Source organism: Nannospalax galili, unplaced genomic scaffold, assembly GCF_000622305.1.
Source record: "Nannospalax galili isolate Female #2095 unplaced genomic scaffold, S.galili_v1.0 scaffold1143, whole genome shotgun sequence".
Taxonomy (NCBI): Eukaryota; Metazoa; Chordata; class Mammalia; order Rodentia; family Spalacidae; genus Nannospalax; species Nannospalax galili.
The window spans coordinates 39,449-60,300 of NW_008350325.1; the positions used below are offsets into that span (position 1 = coordinate 39,449).

Genomic DNA, 20,852 nt, shown 5'->3' on the forward strand with positions numbered 1-20,852 from the left:
TTTTTTTTGTCTTTTTGAGACAGGGTCTCCCTGTAGCCCCAGCTGTCCTAGAACTCACTACATAGACCAGGCTGGCCTCTAAGTCACAAAGATCTGCCTGCCTCTGCCTCCCAAGTGCTGGGATTAAAGGCGTGCACCACCACGCCTAGCTCAAAGTCTTAACTTCATACAAATGGAAGCCTGTCCTAGTTACTTTCTATTGCTGTAATAAAAACACTGACCAAACCAAATTTGGGAGGAAAGGGTTTATATTACATCTCCCAAGTCACAGTTTATCACTGAGGAAAAGTCAGGGCAGGAACCTGGAGGCAAGAACTGAAGCATGGACTATGGAGGAGCGCTGCTTACTGCCTTGCTTCTCTGGCCTGTGCTCAGTCTGCTTTCTTTCTCGACTCAGGACCACCTGCCCACAGGTGGCACTGCCCAGTAGGATGAGCCCTCCCACATCACTCAACAATCAAGAAAATGGCTCTCAGACATGGCCAGAGGCTAATCCAAAGGAGGAAATTCCTCATTTGAGGTTCCCTCTACTCAGGTGTGTCAAATTGACAACTAAAGCGATCCAGAGCAGTGCCTGCCACCTATGTTATATGAGACTCTGTCTCAAACCAGCCAACCAACCAACCAACCAACCAACCAACCAACCAAAAAAGAAAAATGAAAAAGAAAGATCTTTTTCAAAAGAGAAAAAGACAGAAAAGGGCTGAGGATTTGTTCAGCAGTAGAGCAATTGTTAGCATTTTTGAGGTCCCAGGTTCTATGCCATATATATATGAATACATGAAATTGGTTTTGTTTGCAGAAAACAAAACTCAGTAGAATCAATAGACAAACTAGGAAATCCAAGAGAAAAAGCTCATTAAGATTAGAAAATCAATTGTATTCCTTTACAAACAAATTGCAATGTTTCAAGTATACAAGGGATTGGGATGGGGTATAGCTCAGTAGTAGAGCTCTTCTTGCCCAGCTGACACAAGACCCTGGCTTTCATCATCAGCATTGCAAGAAAACAAAAGAAAACAGACAGGATGTCAATACCCAAAGCATTTTGAGCATTGAGTATTGGCTCTTACCCACTTCCCCATTTTTATGGATGTGTTGCAGGTGTGTGTTCAGGTGCACATGTGTGCATGGAGGTCAGATGTCAACCTCCATGTTGGTCCTCAATTTTTATTTTAAATGTATATATGTGTGCAACTGTGTGAGTGTATGTCACATCACCTGTGTGTGCTGGTGCCCGCAGAGGTCAGAAGAGGGTGTTAAGATTCCCTGAAGCTGGAGTTACAGGCAGCTGTGAGTCAACCAATGTGGGTGCTGGGAACTTAGTTCCCTGGAAGAACAGCAAGTACTCTTAACCCGAGCCATTTCTCCAGCCCTAAGTGTTTTTGTTTGTTTGTATGGTACCTGAGACTCCATGATTAGGTTAGGCTGACTTACCAGGAGGGCCCATAAGCATGAATCACCAAACTCAATTTTTTTAGATGCATGCCACGGATCTAATTCAGGTCCTCATGGCTACACAGCAAGCACTTTACTGACAGCTGTTGCCTCAATTCCTCCCCTCCTCCTTATTTTTTGAGACATCTCATTATGTAGCCTGCCTGGCCTGGAACTTGCTATGTAGGCCTCAAACTCACACCTGCATGCCTTTACCTGGCAAGTGCTTGGATTAAAGGTGTGTGCCACCATGTCTTTAATCCCAGCACTCAGAGGCAGAGGCAGGTGGATCTTTGTGAGTTCGAGGCCAAGTCTACATAGTGAGTTCCAGGACAGCTGGGAGACCCTGTCTCAAAATGACAAAAAAAAAAAAAAAAGGTAAAGCAGGTGAGAGAAGTCGGATATGGAAGGGGAGAGGTCAGAGAGTTGTTCAGGAATAACTCCCTTCCTTGCTTGGATATCAGCGTCCTTTAAACTTGAAACTCTTTCCTAGGCAGGGTGCGTGCTATCTAGCACTTGGGAGGCTGAGCAACAAGTTGCAAACTTGGAGCCAGCCGGAATTACCCTCGAGTTCCAGGCCAGCCTGGGATAGATACCCTGTGTGTGTTGGGGCGCCGGGGCATTGTCTATCTCCCCTTCTCCCTAAATCTGGCCCCTTCACAGGTGAGCCCTCTCTCCAGAGAGGCGAAAGGCAGAAGATGGAGAGACCCAAGAGTGAGGAGTCATTCAATTCTGGTGTTAACTGAGTTCCAGCGACGCTCAATCTGACCACAGCCCACCAGGTTGTGACGTCCAAGTGGACAAAATGATTTCTTGGCTCTTCTTGTCAGGCTTAGTTCAGTTCCCCCGAGCCAGCTGGAGGCAGTTCTCCATCCTCGGCAGGACGTGCCCAAGCTTTCAAAGTGGGATGGTCCCGAGAGCTCCGCCTTGCTCTAGAAATCAGAGTCGGGTCAAGGGCGATGGAATGGCCAGCTCTTCCCATAGTGCCTCGGCCCTTCCGGGAAGGCCCATCCTGAGGCCTCGCGAGATTACGACAGCACCCGTTGCGGCCCAGACTTGCCTTCCCGGGCCTCAACGCTGCATCCTCCGCCCTTTCCTCCAAGCCGTCCCCTCGCGCTCGGCTCTCGCACGGCCGGATAGAGTCAGTCAGGTTTTCTTTTCCTGGGCGGAAAGCGGTTCCACAACGCGTCCCTCTTTGGCCCCGCCTTCGGGGCCTGCGGATTGGATGGCTGGGTCGGACGTCAGGCGCTTCCGCGGCTGCTGGAACGAGCCAATCAGGAGCTTGTCGTATTTTACAAACTCGGGGAGCAGCCGCAGCAGCAGCAGCCACCCAGAAAATCGACAAAAAAGTTGAGAAAGTGGAGCTGCCCCTGCGGGGCTCCCGGAAAGGTGCGGCACGGGATTCTGGAGGGGAGGAGTCCCGCGGAGGCTCCGAGGGAGGAGAGCAGGCTTGGGGTGCCTTGGAGGCCTACTCCCCGAAGAGCGGCCTTGCAGGCGATGGGGGCACATGGATTGGGACCAAGGTGGACGTATCAGGGATGTCAGTACCGATACCCTAACAATTGGTTGGCTTTGATCCCCAGTCCTGCCTGCCTTCTTTCCCCGCCTCAGTTGTAGCTGCCATGACTACTCTCCAGACCACGAAGGATCCCCGCCTCCGAGGGGTTCATCCCACCCCTAGCAAGATTCCGGTACTCTCCCAGAGATGCCCAGAGTTTTCCACAGTCAAGCCGTGCTCCCTGGACCAGGAGAACCAAGACCCAAGGGTAAGAGGGGCTTGGTGGGCGAAGAGAGTAGGCAGCACACATCTGCAGTGCATCCCGACGCTGAATCCTGCCTTTGTTCCCGCTCCCTTCAGAGACTGGTGCAGAAGCCACCGCTCGGTACTCAGCGTTCGCTAGTTGACCCAGCAGGCCTCAGATCCACAGTCTTGCACCAGACGGAGAAATCACAAAGATTGATGGGCACTCAGCCCCGGAACCCCTTGGAGGAACTCACGCCTAGCCCTGGAGTACAAAATGTGGGGTTCGGACACCCTCCCCAGACAGGTACCTGTTGGAGGCCTGGAAATAACCTCCTCGGTTGAATGGGAATTGGGAAAGGCGCAGTGGGATTTGGGGCTTTGCACATCTGCTGGTCTGGCTTACTGAATCCTGGTTCCTGCTCTGCTCTTTGCTTTAAGAAGTCATCTCTTCAGCCAATGTCATCTTTTCTGGAAGTTTGTTCCTCAACCTCAGTCGCGGTCAATTGCTCTGTTGTCCTAGTACCTTGCGGTTCATTCCTTGTAATCTGGCCATACTTTAAATGACTTGACTGTTACTTCTCAGTAGTCTGTGTAGCTTTTTAAATTTTCTTCTTTTTTTTTTTTTTTTTGATCTTGTGTATGTGAGTGTGGGTTTGCATGCAGATGTTGCACCTTTGGAAAACAGAAGAGGACATCTAATCCCCCTGGAGCTAGAGTTAACAGGCAGTTCTGAGCTGCCTGACATGGGTGCTAGGAACTGAACTCCAGTCCTCTGCAAGAGCAGTAAGCACTCCTAGCCACTAGGCTATCTCTCTAGCTTGATATAACTTTTTTTTTAAAAAAATAGTAATTTTGGGAGCCAGAGAGATGACTCAGCAGTTAAGAGCACTGGTTGCTTTTGCAGAGGACCTGGGTTCAGTTCTCAGCACCCACATGACAAGTAACAACTGGCTAACTCCAGTTCCAGGGGATCTGACACCCTTTTCTGACCTCTGTGGGCATTGCACAACACAGGGGCACTTAACATACATGCAGGCAATACACTCATACAAATAAAAATAAATAAATAAAACGTAACTTTTGGGGGGGGATCTTTTTGAGACAGGGTCTCCCTGTAGTCCCAGCTGGCCTTGAACTCACAGAGATCCGCCTGCCCCTGCCTCCCAAGTGCTGGGATTAAAGGCGTGGGCCACCATACCTAGCAAACTTAATTTATTTTTATATTTTATTATTTTTATTTTATGTGTATGAGTGTATCGCCTGCATGTATGAGTTATGGACGGTTGTTGGCTGCCATGTGGGTGCTGGGAATTGAACCTGGGTCCTCTGCTAGAGCAGTCAGTGCTCTTAACTGCTGAGCCATCTCTCCAGCCCCCCCCGTTTTTTTTTTTTGGTCTTTTTGAGACGGTCTCCCTGTAGCCCCAGCTGTCCTGGAACTCACTATGTAGACTAGGCTGGCCTTGAACTCACAGAGATCCGCCTGCCTCTGCCTCCTGAGTGCTGGGATTAAAGGCGTGCGCCACCATGCCCGGCCAGCCCCTTATTTTTAATTATGTGTATCTGTGTCTGTGTATGGGCATGTGCATGTGGAGGTGCCTGTGGAGGCCAGAGGCATCTGATCCTCCTGGAGTTAGGATTATAAGGCAGCTGTAAGTCCCAGATGTGGATCCTGGGAACTGAACGTGGGTCCTCTGTAAGAGCAGTACATGCTCTTAACTCTTAACCACTGAGTCATCTCTCCAGCCCCCACAATAGCTTAAGGACAGGGCCCTTATTTTGTCGTGTCTAGCTTACCTCAATGCTGAGTAGCTTTGTCGTATCTAGCTTACCTCAATGCTGACATGTGATGAGCTAGGTTCACTTGGATGATAAACCTCTCTCTCTCTCTCTCTCTCTCTCTCTCTCTCACTCTTTCTCAGGTCTCATGTTGCCCAGACTGGCTTTGAGCTCTCTGTGTAGTGGAGGGCTGGCCTTGAACACCTGATTCTCCTGCCTCAACCTCCTAATTGAGAGAATTCTAGGTGTGCACCACTAAGCTTGGCTTGAATAAATCTTCTGCTCACTATTGCACCTCAGCTAACTATGCTTGGGTTCCTATGGCCCCTCAGCATCTCCCGTCCTGTCCCTTCTCATCTTCCTTTCTCTTCTTCCCTTGCAGAGGCTACAGGGGCCATAGAGTTTGTTGCTGATCCTGCAGCCCTGGCCACCATCCTGTCAGGTGAGGGAGTGAAGAGCTGTCCCCTGGGGCGCCAGTCCAGTTTGGCTCAGAGAGTATTGGTTCGAGGGAACAAGGGAGGCACCATCCGGAGGGGCCAGGTAATGAGAAGGATACGAGAGCAGCTGGGGTGGGCTGAGGAACAGATTCTGAACTCTTGCTGATAGCCTCTGTTGGGGTCCCAGAGTGCCCGGTCTTCTGCATACATGGCTCCTAGAACCCCCATCCATCGACTGGACCCTGCCAGGGCTTCCTGTTTCTCAAGACTGGAGGGACCAGGACCCCGAGGCCAGACCTTGTGCCCACAGAGATTAGAAGCTCTGGTGAGTACCCTGGGGGGGGGCGCTGATGGTCAGTCTTTCTGAGAACTTCCTGGAACAAAGTGGGGCCTTAGGATGGCACATCATGGTGACCCAGCTGGTCCTGCTGGGGAGGTAGGCTGGTGTTCATTTGTGGATTGGGGCCTACTTCTGACTCTGCTTTCATGTCTTGTTCCTATGGATCAGAATCCACCTTCAGGACTGGCCTTTCACCCCTCCACCCGCCTCAGTTTACAGGAGCTAAGAAGAGAGACATGTGGCAGTAGCCGGTGAGGAGGGGTGTAAATTCCCTTTCAGCCTAGAGTGAGGGAAACATGACTACCCAGGGTAAGCCTGTGGAATAGGGGCCAGGTCTTCAGTATGACAGGAAGGAACAGAGGAGCAGAAATGTGAAATGCTATTTCTTTTGTCTAGAACATAAACTGACATAAATGGGTTTTGAGTTTTAAGTCCTGATCCTTAGCACTATTAGTTATGCAAGCTTGCATTAACTTGTCTGAGTTTTGATTCTTTATCAGTCAAGTGAGGATGACATTTGTACCATTGGAGGTTATTGTGAAAATGCAATGAGTTGATGTTTGGAAAGCACTTAGCAGATACCCAGCCATGCTTGATGCTCAGTGATAGCTGTTATCCTTTCCTCTCAGCAGGACTTCAGTGATCCAGGCGTCAAGATTGCACCCAGAGACCCCAGCTCAGCCTGGTGAGTATGTCTGGGGGAGAGCAGGAGTGGATGAGCCGCCTGCACTAGGAACAAGACAAAAAGGTCAGCAGGCCACTTTGGGGAGCAAGAGTCGGGTTAGGAAGTAGGAGGGTAGGGAGGGGAAGTCAAAAGGTGCTGGAGGTCTAGAGATGTAGCTAGCTCAGTAGTAGAGTACTTGCCTAGCCTTCATAAGGCTCTAGATTCACATCCCAGAAAGACACACACCAGGAGAGGAAGAGGCCTGACTAGGCCAGTGGTTGCCCATTTGTACTTGTGTCCCTGCTACTTCCTGCAAGACCGAACTTTTACTCATGCTTCTTTTAAGAGCCACCACCATCCCCAGCCCACCCAGGGTGTTTGGATTAAGTATTTGCTGAGGTAGTATTGGAGTGTGGATAGGTGGACTTTGGTGGGAGTTGTAGATACTACAGCAAACATCCTGTCTCCCAGCTTCCTCACTCCCTGAAGGAGAACATGAGAGTGTCCCTCATTCAGATGAAGGAGGAGGAGCCCTCTTGGGTCTGGCCCAGCGAGTACCACTAAGAGAAACCCAAGTGATAATGCACACCAGGGTGAGATGGGCCTTCCTGGGATGGGGGTAAGGAGTTCAGGGGATGCACTGAGGACTGTGGGTAAACCCAGGTAGTCTTGGGTCTCAGGATGTTAATGGGTCTGAGTTTGCCAGAGTTTGGCCGAAGCGCCCTCTTCCGAGTGGATCTGACTCCTTTTAACCAGGTATTTGGGGCCTAGGGTGAGAGATGACAGACTGGTATGTGTTTGAATCCCCATCAGATCAGTTCTGAGGCTGAAACATGTCCAACACTTGTCAGCCAAAAGTATCCATCCCTCCATTCCACAGATATTTACTGACTAGCTATTGAATGCAGACTTGTTCTGGGCTCTGGATGTACATATTCTAGAAAGGGGCTGCAAAAAATTAATACAAGATATGTAGAAGGACAATATTCTCTGTAAAAATAAATAAGCAAAATAAGGCACTGAAGGGAATTGGGGGGAAAGTTGGTATCATAAGTTCAAAGTAGTTTAGAGTCATGCATGGTGGTACATGACTGTAACCCAGCATTCAGGAGCCTCAGGCAGAAGAATTGCAAGGACAGTTTAGGCTGCTATGGACTGAGTGTCAGACCAGCCTGGGCTACAGACCAAGACTTAGACTTTTTTTAATATTTATTTATTTTTATTTTGTGTGTATCAGTGTTATATGTGTAAGTGCACCCATGTCGTGCAGTGCCCAGAGGTCAGAAGAAGGTATCGCATTCCCCTGGAACTGGAATTACAGATAGTTGTTATCTGCCATGTGGGTGCTGGGAATCAAACCCGGGTCCTCTGTAAGAGCAGTCAGTGCTCTTCACCACTGAGCTATCTCTCCAGCCCCAAGACCTGGACTTTTTTAAAAAAGAATAGGGCACACGCCTTTAATCTCAGTACTCAGAGGGAGGGGCAGGCATTTTCCTGAGTTCCAGACAGCCTGCTCTCCATAGTGTGACAAACTAGTCAGGGCTACAAACCAAGACCTGGATTTGTTTTGTTTCGGTTTGGGTTTTTGTTTTTGGTCTTTTTGAGATAGGGTCTCCCTGTAGCCCCAACTGGCCTAGAACTCAACTGTGTGGACCAGGCTGGCCTCAGTCTCACAGAAATCCACCTGCCTCTGCCTCCCAAGCGCTGAAATTAAAGGCAGATGCCACCACGCCCAGCTCTAAAATAATTTTTATTTTATTTTTAAAAATATTTTTTATTTTATGTGTATGCATGTATGGACTGCATATATGTATAAGTGTACCCATGTCATACGATGCTTGTGGACAACAGAAGAGGGCATCAGATCTCCTGGAACTGGAGTTATAGAAGGTTGTTAGCCACCATGTGGTTACTGGGATTCAAACCTGGGTCTTCTGCAGGAACAGCCAGTGTTCTTAACTGCTGAGTCATCTCTCAAGCCCCTAAAATAATTTTTTAAATGTAGTTTGGTAGGGCTACATATGGTGGCAAATGGCCCAGCAGAGGCTGCCTATGGTTGTGAACCATAGTGGATCCTCCTTGCGTCTTAACTCTGCCCCTGCAAGCAGTAGTGGTTGCCAGGACTGTTGAATTCGGGAGCCATGGCTACTACCCTGGTATCTGTCCTCAGACCCTCAGAAGGTAGGACTGGATGGGATTAGGGGAGCTGATTTAATTCAGTGTTGAACGTCATCAGTAGGAACTAAAAAGGTCCCTATAGACCTCAGCCTCCCAGCTCTATTTGGGACAAAATACCAGCCCATTTGTAGTTGAAAAAGAATAAAGCTGGGGGGGTTGTTGTTTGGTGGGGCTGGAGAGATGACTCAGTGGTTAAGAGGGCTCTTCACCCTTTTAGGAGACCTGAGTTTGGTTCCCAGCATCCATGTTGGGTGACTCACAACTCTGTAACTCCAGCTCCAGGGTATCCAGTTCACTCTTCTGGCCTCCATGGGTACCCACACACACATGTGCACTTACACACACACATACACTTACATAAACAGAAATAAAGGAATATTACTGATCTTTAAACAAAAAAGGTACTGTCATTGAAAAGATGATGTTTATGTGAAAACCAGGAATTGAGGGTGTGAACCATACAGATATCTAGGAAGGAACATTCTAGGCCAAGAGAACTGCAAATGTAAAAGCCCTATGGGTAGAATATATCTAGTGTGTTTGTGGGCCAGCAAACTAGACCAGTACAATAGAAAACCAAGGGGAGGGGCTGGAGAGATGGCTTAGCACTTAAGAGCACTGGCTGCTCTTGCAGAGGACCCCAGTTCAGTTCCTCGCACCCACATGGACGCTAACAACCATTTGCAACTCCAGTTCCAAGGGATCCAGTGCCACCTTTTGGCCCCCAGTGGGCATTGGCACACAGGTATACTTACATACAGACATAACATACACATAAAATAAAAATTAAAAAAAATTTTTTTTAAGAATAAAAGCCTGAGAGTGCCTGAATAGCTGGGATGAAAACTTGCAGGGTTCCAGAACTGCTCAAGCACAGAGAATAGTGTCTATGAGATACTTAGTCCTAAGTGACATATCTACAGTGCAGCCTCTACATGTAGGATGAATGCATCTCTCACCAGAAAAGTTTCCTTATGCAGCAGATGGTGATTAACGCAGAAACCCACAATTGGCCACTGTGCAGAGAACAAGAGGCCACGGAGCACTTACCCATGAATGGGACACCTTTTTCAGACCTCTGCCTCCCAAGGCTCAGGGATCATTGCTGAAGAGAAGGCAGAAAGATTGTAAGAGCCAAAGGGGGGGTAGATGACCACAAGGAAACAGAGTCTTCTAAACAGCTGGTCAGTTACTCATATGAATTCACAGAAATGGTGACAACATGCATAAGTCCCATGCAAACTCAGACCAGAAAAAAATCCCAGCATAGTCATGGTGAAGTGGTTAAGAAATCCTAACCTGCCTGGGTATGGTGGTGTACACCTTTAATCCCAGCACTGGGAGGAGAGGCAGGTGGATCTCTGTGAGTTCAAGGCCAGCCTGGTCTTCATCGAGAGTTCCGGGCCACAGGGAGACCCTGTCTCAAAAAGACCAAAAAATAAAAATAAAAAAATCCTAACCCAGGGCTAGAGAGATGGCTCAGCAGGTAAGAACACTGGTTGTTCTTGCAGAAGACCCAGGTTCGAATCCCAGCACCCACATGGCAGCTAACAACTGTCCGTAACTCCAGTCCCAGGGGATCTGACAGCCTCTCTGACCTCTGTGGGCATTGCACAAAACAGGTGCACTTAACTACATGCAGGCAATACATGCATATACATAAAGTAAAATTAAAAAAAAAAATCCTAATCCAACCTAAGGAACTTTTCAGCAATCAATGACTGCTGACTGCTGGGAGGGAGAAAGACAGTGTCTTGTAGGGATGGGGCTCTTGGATGAGAGTACATTAAATTGAGTGGGGGACAGTGGGGGTAGATACAGATAGAGGAGGGCATCTAAATACCATCAAACTATGTTTTATGAAAATTGCAAAAATTCAATTAAAAAAAAAGAAACCCAGGAGGAAAAAGAGTGAATAAAGGAGTGATATTTGGCTCTGTCTTGAAAGAAATGTTGATGTCATGCATGGTGGCACATAGCCATAATCCCTGCCTCGGGAGCTAGAGGCAGAAGGATCAGGAGTTCAAGGCCAGCCACTTGGCTGCATAGCTGGGACCAGGCCAGTCCACACTACAGAAGAGCCTGTCTTTAAAAACTAATACCAGCTTCTGCAGGGAGAATGAGACAGGTGAAGGCAAAGGCAGAACAGTCACTCTTTCCACCTTCTTCCCCTCTACAGGGCAGTAGTGAATCTCTTCCGATGCCCTCTCCTGCCCCTGTAGCCCAGCCCGTGTCTGGTTGTGTGATGCCACCTGTCATCCGCCCATCACCCTTTGGACAGGCTCAGCGTGTCCCTTCCCCAGGCCTCTCGGCTGTGGTTTGTATCAATAAACTCCTGAACTGGGCAGGAACAGAACATTTGGGCTGCAGAGCCCTGCTCGGTCTAGTTGAATCTGGCTCAGTCCCCCACATGTCTCCCCAGAACTCCTATTCATCCTTGCGACGATTTGCCATTCGACCCAAAACCCAATTCACACCCATCCGATCAGCCCCCAGAGTCCAAAAGGTAAGAGAAAGTGGAGGACATAACTGGCCAGGGCCAGGGCTGGGGAGGGAAAGAGAGGGGCTTTGGGGTCAGGGGTTAAGACAGTCCAGGGAAGACTGCATTTCACCCATGGGTCTTGGGCCTTGCTGATGAGTCATTTCTGTTACAGGCCCAGTGGTTGAGAGGCCTCTCTCCTCATTCTTGTCCTGAAGAACCTCCCCTGCCCTGGGTAAGTGTCAGAAGCCTTTTTGGCTGCGTGTGGTGACACCTGCTTTTAATCCCATCAACTCAGAAGGCAGAGGCAGACTGGAGGATCTCTGAGTTTAAGGCCCACAAGGCCAGCCAGGGCTATGTAGTAAGACCATCTAAGGAAAAAAAAACAACTTTCCTGTGTTGAGGTCCATGGCACCGTCCTGCTGCCCTGGAGGGCTGACAGCCTCATGATATGAGGCAGGTATGCTGAGTAGAGAAGCCTCTTTCCTCTCCAGCTGTGCTCAAACCTTTTAAAACCTTTTTTTCTATAATCAGGTGTGATAGTCCACACACACCTTTACTCCCAGCATTCAGGAGGTAGAGACAGGTGAATCTCGGTGAGTTAAAGGCCAGCCTGGTCTACATGGTGAGTTCCAGGCCAGCTGGAGTTACAGGGAGACCCTGTCTCAAAAAGACCAAAAAAAAAAAAAAAATTATTTGTGTGTGTTTATGATGTTTATGATGTGTGGTCTGGGCACATGTTCCACAATGTGGGTGTGCAGGTCATGGAGGTCAGAAGACAACTTTTGGAAACTGGTTCTTTCCTTCCACTGTGGGTTCCATTCAAAGTCAGGTCTTCAGCCTTTCACAAGCCCTTTTATCTGCTCAGCAATCTTGCCAGCTTCAAACTTTTAAAAAAATTTGTGTGTATGAGTGTTTTGCCACTTGTCTGCAAACCCAAGGAGGCCAGAAGAGGGCATTGGATCCCCTGGAAATGGAGTTATGGGCAGTTGTTAGATGCCACGTGGATGCTGGGAGCTGAACCTGGGACCTCTGCAAGAGCAGCCAGTGCTCTTACTGCTGAGCCTTCTCTCCAGCCCCACCAGCCTCAAACTTTTTTTACTGCAAAGGCCCCCGTGGGCTTTTCTTGCGAACCCTCCCCCCCCCCCCCCCCGCCCCAAACTTTTTTTTTTTTTTTTTTTTTGGTCTTTTTGAAGCAGGGTTTCCCTGTAGCCCCAGCTGTCCTGGAACTCACTATGTAGACCAGACTGGCCTTGAACTCACAGGGATCCCCCTGCCTCTGCCTTAACAGAGTGCTGGTATTAAAGGCGTGCGCCACCACGCCCTGCTGCCCAGCCTCAAACTTTTGATCCTCTTGCCTCATCTCCTGAGCTGATATTATAAAGTATGAACCTAATTCTGGAGCCACTCAGGAGCTTTGATCTGTCCTGAAGGTGAGGACAGAGTAGTCTTTTTCCTGTCTGAGCCTGGCTTCCTGTCCTTGCCCCCTTCTGTGTGTCAGGAGCAGATTGCTGTACGGTTGTTTGACCAGGATAGTTGCATCACACTACAGGAGGGATCTGGGAAACTGCCTGTGGCAAGTCCTTTCAAACCTCACCCCAATAAAACCCCCAACTTCCAAGAACTAAAGGTGCAGGTGGGTCTGTGGAGGTAACACTTTTGTTACTTTCTATGCCATGAGAGGGCTGGGAACAGGGAGCTTAAAGGATAGGTAGGGGTGTGGGGAGAGGACAGTGTGGGGAGACTGAGTCTACAATGATGATATACTGGAACATTCTCTCATACCACAGCGCATCAGTATCCTGCAGCAGCTCTTGCGACACGAGGTAGAGGGGCTGGTAGTAGACAAGTGTGCCCCTCTTAATGGAGGCTCTGCTCTAGATATGACTGAACTACAGCCCCTGCTGGCTACAATATCTAGAACTCTGAATGTTCCAAAACATAATTCTGGAACTTCCCACCTTCCTGGACTGTCAAAATGCTCTGAACTGCCAGAGCTCTGCCTTGCAGAAGAGTGTGAGGAGCCACAGCCCTGCCCTGGGGATGAGGGAAAGGTGGCTCAGCCTTGCCCTCCCACAGAGCCAGAGCCCCTAGAGCTATCAGAGCCCTCCCAGGAACAGCCAGAAGTCTTAGAGTCCAGCCCTCCATCACTGCCTAGTCCCCAAGGGCAGGCTGGACCCCCTGAGGCTTGCCCTAGGATAGAGCTGAGGGCATCAGCAGCCCATTTTCTGGAAGCTAGAAGCCCAGAGTCCAGCCCACTGCCTTCCTGCAGTCAGGGGCCTCCAGCCACCACCAGCTTGACCTTCTCTTCACAAAGCCCACTTTGTGCCAGCCTCCCTATCCACTCATTCCAGTCTCTGAGGCCCCAGACAGGCCAGTCAGGTAAGGAATCGGCTGGGAAGGGATGCGAAGAAAAAGGGTTTTGCCTCTGGGAATGGGCCCTGGTCTGCACCAGGCAATGCCATGTGGTCTTTTTCTCTGGCTCTCACATGAAGAAAATGAAGACTACCACTCTAGTCCCAGGCTCTTAATTGGCTTGGCCCTTGGGGGACGGGAAGGGGCAGTGCCTGATGGGATTATAGAATTCCAGAGTTCCCTCTAAAGTCTCCATGGCCTTTAGGCCCCAGCAGTCTGGCCCCTCGAACCCTGGCCCTGAGGCAGCGCCTCAAAGCTTGTCTCGCCGCCATCCACTGTTCCCATGAGGCTCGTCTGGATGACGAGTGTGCCTTCTACACCAGCCGAACCCCACCTCCAGGGCCCACCCGGGTCTGCACCAACCCTGTGGCCATGTTGCTTGAATGGCAAGATGCCCTGGTGAGCCTTCAGTGTACAGCCACACAAGACTGGCACAGCAGGCCTGTGGGAAGTGTGGGTGGTGGCCAGGCTGACCTTGCTTCCTTTACTGAGAAGTTCTGGGATGTGACATGTTCCCTCTCCTCTCTTCAGTGTTTCATTCCAGTCGGTTCTGTGGTCCCACAGGGCTCTCCATCATGACCCTGGTCTCCACCTGCTTCTCTGATGAGCACACCCCTTCTCTTAGCCTTATTTATTGTTAATTTGTATATGGCACTGGGGGCCAACACCCTTCTTTCTATCCTTTAATAAAGTTTCTATGTTGCCAAAATATCCAGCTGACTTAGTGTTCAAATGGAGCAGTCTGTTGTTCTCCAGTTGCCCACGTGGTGGCAGTGTGCTCTGATTTTACATGCTCTTCCTCAGTAGAAGCTATCCTCCTGAAGGAAACCTTCCAACCCTGCCCAACCCACCTTCTAGCCAAACTCCTGAGTAGGTTGAAGGCAATTGTGGAACCTGTTCTCTCCTGACCTTGAGATCAGCCCCACTTCAGGGGTGTCGGCTATTTCCTCATCTAGAATGCCTTTGCTAGAACTTTGAGTTGGGCACCTGAGGTCTTAACTACATGGAGGCTGAGACAGGAGAATCACTTGAACCCAAAGTTAGAGGCCGCCCTGGACAAAACATCTGTGATCCATCTCAAAACAAAGGAAGGAAGAAATGAAAACCAAACAAACTGCTAGAATTCTTTTTCTGCAGTGGGGAAAGGGTAGGCACACCAAACCCACACCTTGGGAATCTTCCACTGGCTGGTGTTTCCTTCAGCCTGCAGAGAGAACGCTCCTGAAGGGGGATACTGACCCTTCCCACATCAGAACAGAAATCTGGGCTGTTCCCTTCTGCTGGAGAGAGGCAGATGGGGGGGGGGGGGTCCTTCAGGAGGTCAGGGAAAGGGCCAGCCACTACCTCCAACCCCACCCCTTCTCTGCCCCAAGGTAAGCAACCACACACAATCCCCCAACCTCACTTTATTGGTAGCTGTAGCTTCAGGACCTAGCCTGGAGAGGGGTGGAATGGAGACTGTACAAAATGAGTTTTAAATGCTAGGAAAGAAGTCATTGGTTCCTTCAGGTCACAGGAAGGCTGTCAAGGCTGGAGCCTGAAAAATGGAGATGGAGTGGAAGGGACAGTCATGGCTGAGATCCTACCTAACCCATGCTGGGGTCTCCTCTGGCCTAGACAAGCTCCTTCTGTCCTTTCCCTCCCAAGCTGCCAGGATTTTCCTTTCTTCTTGTGGGTCTCTGATCCAGATTAACGAAACTGCTCCCCAGCTCTAGGCAGAAGAGGGCTACCCGCTCACCTCTCCCGGCTGGCTTTCATTGGAGCACAAGTGGATCCAGGTGGTCCCTCCCTAAGCAGCGCTTCTTGCTGCCGGCCTTGCCTCTAGGCTCCCCAGCCACTTAAACCCTTGAGCCCCAAGAATCCGCCCACTTAGGTAGCTTCCGGGAGCAGGAGATTACCCCCTGCAGCCAAGCTCTCCAAGGATGGGGCCTTGGGTGGGGCAAGCTGGAGAGGAGAGGAGGGAGCTAGGGGCGAGCGGGAGCACGTGCGCTGGAAGGTGGCGGGCTCAGTCGGGGTAGATGATGAAACCAGAGAAGGTGCTGTACTTGTTGGTGTTACCGCCGTGCACCTTCCCACCATCCAGCTTGATGAAGACCTCGTCGCCCACATCTAGGTGCAGAATGACGCTGTTGCTGGCGTAGTCATAGTTCTGATCTGCGTCCTGAGCAATGGCGCTGGCCCGGACCTAGCGAAGAAGGAGGAAAAACAAAAAACTAAAACCACAACCCTATCTATGCCCTGTGCAGAGCTGAAGTGACCACGGGGTCAAGTGACTGCTGGAGCAAACGTGGCTTAGGTGCTGGGGAGGACCAGGAGAAGCTATAAAATTCCAGAGCTTTTCAGCTTGTCACTCAGGAGACTCAGACACACAGTGAGTCTTCTCTGGGCCTCTATTTGCGTTATAAAGTGTGCGCAAGCATAATAGAGCCTGCCTCATGAAGTTGTAAGAATTAAATGAGTTATTACCCGTGGAGTGAGTTCAGAACCGTGTTCTGTATAAAAAAGGGTTTGCTATAATTTTCATTCAAAAAATAAAACTAGTTTGTAGGATACTTCTAGGATTCCACAGCTTGGAACTCCTAAGCTTGCTTTCCCTAGGTGCTGGGGCATAGATGTGTCTGAGCCTGTGATGCAGGATGTGTGTTCTGAGACGGTAGCACAGTTGCCCCTTGGCCTCCTGGGGCCCATCTCCCTGGGGATTCCTATCTGGTGCCCCTAGAACCTGGGAGACCCGTCTCTCCTCTGGCCTCACAGCAGTCGCTCACCTCCAGCCCTCTCCCCCGCACTCTGCTTTCCGTCCCACAGGGACTGGTTATTAAATCATTAATTATTCATCATTATTCTAATCATTATTTACCGTCCCCAGGGCCGCAGCGCCCGCGCCACTGAATACAGAATGGAAGCCGCACAGCCCCGCCCCCTCCAAAACCAACACACTCCAAATACACACTTTCCACCTCCTCCCAGATTCCAGGCCCAGACCAAGCCATCCACTCCTGGCCACAAGCAGAAAGACACCAAGACTCTACTCACTTTCACACTCCACAGTCACAGATACACTGGAATCATGCACACACTCATGTTTCCTTAGAGACAGGATCTCAATCCCATACAGACAAGCATGCCTTCACAACTCCCTTTCCTCAGGTTTTATGGGAACAGCCCCTAAAGATGAGGCAGGAGGTGGGCTGGGGTGATGTCTTCTTGAGATCTGGAGGACATTTGGGACTATATAGCAGGCACGGGGGCTCAGGGAACCCTGAGGACTAGGCCTGACTCAGGGGGCACCATCCCCTCTGTGGTCTTAGAGGCTGCTCCATCCAAACCTTCCCCTTCCTGCACAGTTTAGGCAGCTCCCTTGCTTGCTCTTTTGTGTGCCTTAAGCTGAATCCTTTGGGAGCTATTCCTCAAAACCAAGGTAGCAGTGATTATGACAGCCCCCTGGGGCAGCAAACATCAGAATCTGGTAGGTTGAGGGAGAGGGTACAGGAACCTCAGATCAGGCCTTCAATTTTCCTGCCCCATGCTCCCTATTTCATCCAAACCCAAATCCAATAGGTCCATTCTACCACCTAGCTGGCCCTTGAGCTGCCACACATTTTCCACTTCTGCCTACATACTTAGTGTGTTAGCCAAGGGCAAGACCTGGTTGAAGTTTGACCTCAGGCTCTGCTGGGGACAGGACTGCTGCCTAGCAAATGGGCAATCTAGTGTTTTGTGGTTTTTCTTTCTTTTTTTTTTCCTTCCTTCCTTCCTTCCCCCTTTCTTTCAAAAGCCAACCTTAATGATTTCATCTGGGACAAGACATGCCACTGCCCGAGACAAGATTTCAATCTAATTTCTTGGAACCAGATTCCCTAGTATCTTGTCTCATGCCAAGTCTGGGAAACTCATAAGCCAGGAAGACTGTCCCAGAACAGTAGGCAGCTCAAGATAGGAGGAAAAAGAGGCTAGGGGGTAGGGCATTTGGTGTGGGGACCTAAGGTTGGAGTGTGAGATTGAAGCTGCAGACATTGGGCTTTGAGTCCTGAGTTCTGATCCTAACACCATTCCTAATGTTCTGTGAGACTTTGGGCAGGTGATTTCTAGGTCTCCAAGTCTTCCTCTTTGTCTAAATTATTTATAAATGTTTGAGTAGCCTGCCACTCTTGGATTCCCTGGTACTGTTTCGGGGGAATGAGCTGGGTTGTACCCGCTAAGTGCAGGGAGACTTAGAAAGCCGCTAGTAGGTTCTGGGGCTAAGTGGTAGCGGGGGCAGTCTCACCTGTCCGTTCTTCATCAAATCGGCCCACATGCTGGTGCCGTCTCCGCCGCGCATGAGCACATGGTAAGCGAAGAAGTAGACGCCTGGCATGGGACAGGTGAACTTGCCGCTAGCTGCCTCGTAAGCATTGCCCACGTTGGTCACCACATCGTCAAAGCGCAGTACTTCATAACCCTCATGAGGCCGCCGAAGACCCGCATAGAAGGCAATTCGAGGTACGTAGCCAGCAGGGGCCGCTACTCCTCCAGGTCCAGGGCCCGGAGGACCTGGGGGACCTGGCCTGCCTGGCTCTCCCGGGGGTCCTCTGGGACCTGGAGGTCCTTGGGGCCCCCGCAGGCCTGCCTTCCCGCGCCGTCCCACCTCTCCCTTGGCACCAGGAGGGAAGGGAGGCACGGAGGCCGTCGAGCCGTCGGGGCCTGGTCCCCGCGGCCCGTGGGGATCACACACCATGCGGCAGCGACCCAGCATCTCGTAGTGTGTCGGTCCCCCGGAGCTGTGCACCAGTAGCGGGATGGCCACCAGCAGCAGCAGCACCATGGCCACCCCGACGGCCGCACCCGCCACCCTCTTGCGGCGGCTCAGCCGTGACGCGGCCAGGGCCAGCAGATCTTCCTCACTTTTGGGCGCAATGGCGGCGGAGGCCTGGGGCTCTCCGCAAGCTCCGGCCTGGGTCCGGATCTCCCGACGGCTGTGGCCCACCACCTTGCCCTGGTGGGTTCCTATTCCTGCAGTGCTGTGCCCCAAACCGTCTGTCAAAGTGAGGGTCCCCGAGGCGGGTTGGGCCAGGGACACTTCTGGAGGGCTCAGAACCTGTGGTCTTATATTACCCTGGGGTGCAGTTCTAATGATCCCGGGCACCTGAGATCCGCAGCTTCTTGGACGGCTGGTTTCTGACAGGTCTGGGATGCCTGCTCTCCAGACAGTTGCTTTTTCTCGGATGGCGGTGTCTTGGGCACCAGGCTACCCTAGTCGGTTTCTCCAGGCTGGAGCTGGGACGGTCCCCGCGCTCCGGACGTCCCGGGCTGCAAGCTGCGGGTGGTGCAAACTGGACGGAGATTTTGCCCTCTAGCTCTTGGAAAGCACTACCTGCTTGCTTCCAGCAGCCACCGCGGCAGCCCAGGTTGGAGCCCCGGTTGGAGCCCGGGCCCAGCGCGTCCCTCCCGCAAGCGCTCTCGCTCTCTGCGTCCCTAACCTTCCTCCCCCTGGCAGCAGTGCGGGTGGTGTGAGTCGCTGCGAGGCAGGAGCCACTATAAGCGGCCGCAGGCGGAGCGACCCCTGGCTGCCGGAGCGGGAAGCGCGGGGGCGGGGCAGGCCTTGCCGCCTTCCCCGCCTCCCTCGCTAGCCCCTCGGCCCCTGGCTCCTTGCGGGCTCCCAGGGCTTTGCAGATTCACGGCCCCCACGGTGTCCTCACTTTCACTCTATACCTGGTGTTCCGCATTCTCAGGGCTCAGAAGCCGGACAGAGCGATGGGATAAACAGGGGTCAGGATCAACACACAGACAAGACCAGAGAGGGAGAGTGCAGAGCTAAACAAGGGGCGAGGGGACTCGCAACAAACAGGAAATATAAATCAATTGCAATTCACCACCCCACGCCCTTCGGCTTCCAAACCCGAATACCGAAGATGGCAAAGGGTTCAACCAATACTTGTTAACCAGAATGGGAAAAGGCAGGTCTCCACCCTGGCCCCAAGGGTTGGGGGGGTGTCGCATAACAGCAGATTGTGTGTGTATGCGTGTCAGAGAGAGAGGAGAGGAGAAAAGAGCAAGAGGAAGAGGAGAGAAGAGGAAGAGGAGAGAGAGAGAGAGAGAGAGAGAGAGAGAGAGAGAGAGAGAGAGAGACTGGGGAATGAGTAGGAAACTGACAGGAAAGCAGAGAAGGAACGACAGAGAAATCAAAGAGACAGAGACACAGCAACAGAGACAAAGCTTGTAGAAGAGACTAACTGACAGCCCCAGAGCGGGAGAGGGAGAGACAGAGATGGAGAGAGAGAGACAGGATCCGAGACAGGTTGACAGATTGAGAGAGAAATGTAAATGGCCTGCTGCAGAGACACCCAGGTCCGTGTTCGGACTCCAATGTGACATATCAACTGTGGGGAAGATGCGGGGGTGGGGCAGTTCTGCCAGTGGAGTGCTAGGCTCTGGGTCTGTGCATTGTGACAGAGTGCTGGAAAGGGAGTGTGTGTGTGTGTGTGTGTGTGTGTGTGTGTGTGTGTGTGTGTGTGTGTGTGTGTGTGTGTGGTGTGTTAGATAGTGGTGGCCATGAGATCCTGGCCTTGTCTCTAGGCGACTAGGACTGTGGTTTGTGGGCTTTGTGTAACTGCTTGAAGAGGGTATTTGTATATCCCCATCTTCATCCTAAATTTAACACCCTCAGAAACCAGTTCTCCTGTCTCAAGACTGAAGCCTATGAAATCTCTGGTGAGAGTCAGAAGGTTGTTCTAGTCTGACTTCACTTGCCCAACCTAGCCCAACCCCAATCCCATCCAACTTCAGACTCTATGAGCCCACAAGTCTAGGCACTTCCTTTCTTCCCCAGGTGTCTGTTATCAGGGAAAACCTAGAGAAACTGGATCCCACATTCCCACATAAGGAGAGTTTGGCTGGTTATGCATAGCAATATAACTGAAATGCAGATTAGGTATTAGGCACCTGTCTGTAAGGTGATCATGTCTGCCTTCAGGGTGACCAAGAAGGAACACTGGCTTTGATCAGAGTGCAGAGGGAAAGCCAGGGGCCGAATCCTTCCCTGGGGACTTTTCCTCTTTGAGAATGGAAGGTCAGAGGCTTGGAGAAGGGGATCTAGGACTGCAGGAAGTAGGAATACTTGGAGACCTAGCAGTGGGCAGCAGACAAGGCCTCTTAGAAAGTAGGGTAAGCCAGGAGTATGGTGCATGGAATATGTTCTGTAAAATGGAGGGCACAAGGCGCACTACGGCAATTACAGGATAGAGGGTAGTATCCTCATCCTTTGTTTCCTGTACTCCTTCTCTGGATCTCTTCATCAATCTGGAGAAAGAGGTTTCTGGAGCTGGGGCTCGAGTCAGAAGAGGTTCCTGTATTCCTGGAAGGACTGGGAGAGAAAGAATTGGCAGTGGGGGGGGGGGGGCCCCTCC

At 51.0% G+C, this 20,852-nt stretch overlaps 2 protein-coding genes across 8 annotated transcripts; one reads left to right on the forward strand and one right to left on the reverse strand.

Annotated features, from left to right (window-relative positions):
- The first annotated feature begins 2,695 nt into the window (after window positions 1-2,695).
- Window positions 2,696-14,190, forward strand: Troap (trophinin associated protein). 6 transcript variants are annotated; one of them, XM_029570636.1, is made up of 15 exons: window positions 2,696-2,826; window positions 3,049-3,203; window positions 3,296-3,485; window positions 5,340-5,497; window positions 5,582-5,719; window positions 5,903-5,985; window positions 6,364-6,482; window positions 6,870-6,991; window positions 10,756-10,893; window positions 10,999-11,082; window positions 11,231-11,290; window positions 12,557-12,691; window positions 12,846-13,437; window positions 13,676-13,869; window positions 14,002-14,190. In XM_029570636.1, the coding sequence occupies exons 2-15, from the start codon at window positions 3,060-3,062 to the stop codon at window positions 14,047-14,049; spliced, it is 2,205 nt and encodes a 734-aa protein (XP_029426496.1). In that variant the 5' UTR covers window positions 2,696-2,826; window positions 3,049-3,059; the 3' UTR covers window positions 14,050-14,190. The 6 variants fall into 6 exon arrangements, with proteins under 6 accessions (XP_029426496.1, XP_029426497.1, XP_029426499.1 ...); XM_029570637.1 differs by having other exon boundaries at window positions 2,713-2,826; window positions 3,021-3,203; XM_029570639.1 differs by lacking the exon at window positions 2,696-2,826 and having other exon boundaries at window positions 2,835-3,203; window positions 12,563-12,691.
- Window positions 14,191-14,861: 671 nt separating this feature from the next.
- Window positions 14,862-18,927, reverse strand: C1ql4 (complement C1q like 4). Of its 2 annotated transcripts, XM_029570644.1 has the most exons (3): window positions 17,735-18,927; window positions 15,516-15,655; window positions 14,862-15,007 (listed from the first exon to the last, which is right to left on the reverse strand). In XM_029570644.1, exons 1-3 carry the CDS (start codon window positions 18,269-18,271, stop codon window positions 14,995-14,997), a joined length of 690 nt encoding a protein of 229 aa, XP_029426504.1. In that variant the 5' UTR covers window positions 18,272-18,927; the 3' UTR covers window positions 14,862-14,994. The 2 variants fall into 2 exon arrangements, with proteins under 2 accessions (XP_029426504.1, XP_008845772.1); XM_008847550.2 differs by having other exon boundaries at window positions 14,862-15,655.
- Window positions 18,928-20,852: the final 1,925 nt, after the last annotated feature.

Excerpts from the sequence above, each read along its gene's own strand:
- Troap (XM_029570636.1), top strand. The coding sequence starts at position 3,060 with ATGACTACTCTCCAGACCACGAAGGATCCCCGCCTCCGAGGGGTTCAT. Across the intron at positions 6,483-6,869 it reads ACTAGGAACAAGACAAAAAG|CTTCCTCACTCCCTGAAGGA; the intron begins GTCAGCAGGCCA and ends CCTGTCTCCCAG. Across the intron at positions 11,083-11,230 it reads CAGCCCCCAGAGTCCAAAAG|GCCCAGTGGTTGAGAGGCCT; the intron begins GTAAGAGAAAGT and ends TTTCTGTTACAG.
- C1ql4 (XM_008847550.2), bottom strand. The coding sequence starts at position 18,271 with ATGGTGCTGCTGCTGCTGGTGGCCATCCCGCTACTGGTGCACAGCTCC. Across the intron at positions 15,656-17,734 it reads ATTTGATGAAGAACGGACAG|GTCCGGGCCAGCGCCATTGC; the intron begins GTGAGACTGCCC and ends CTTCTTCGCTAG.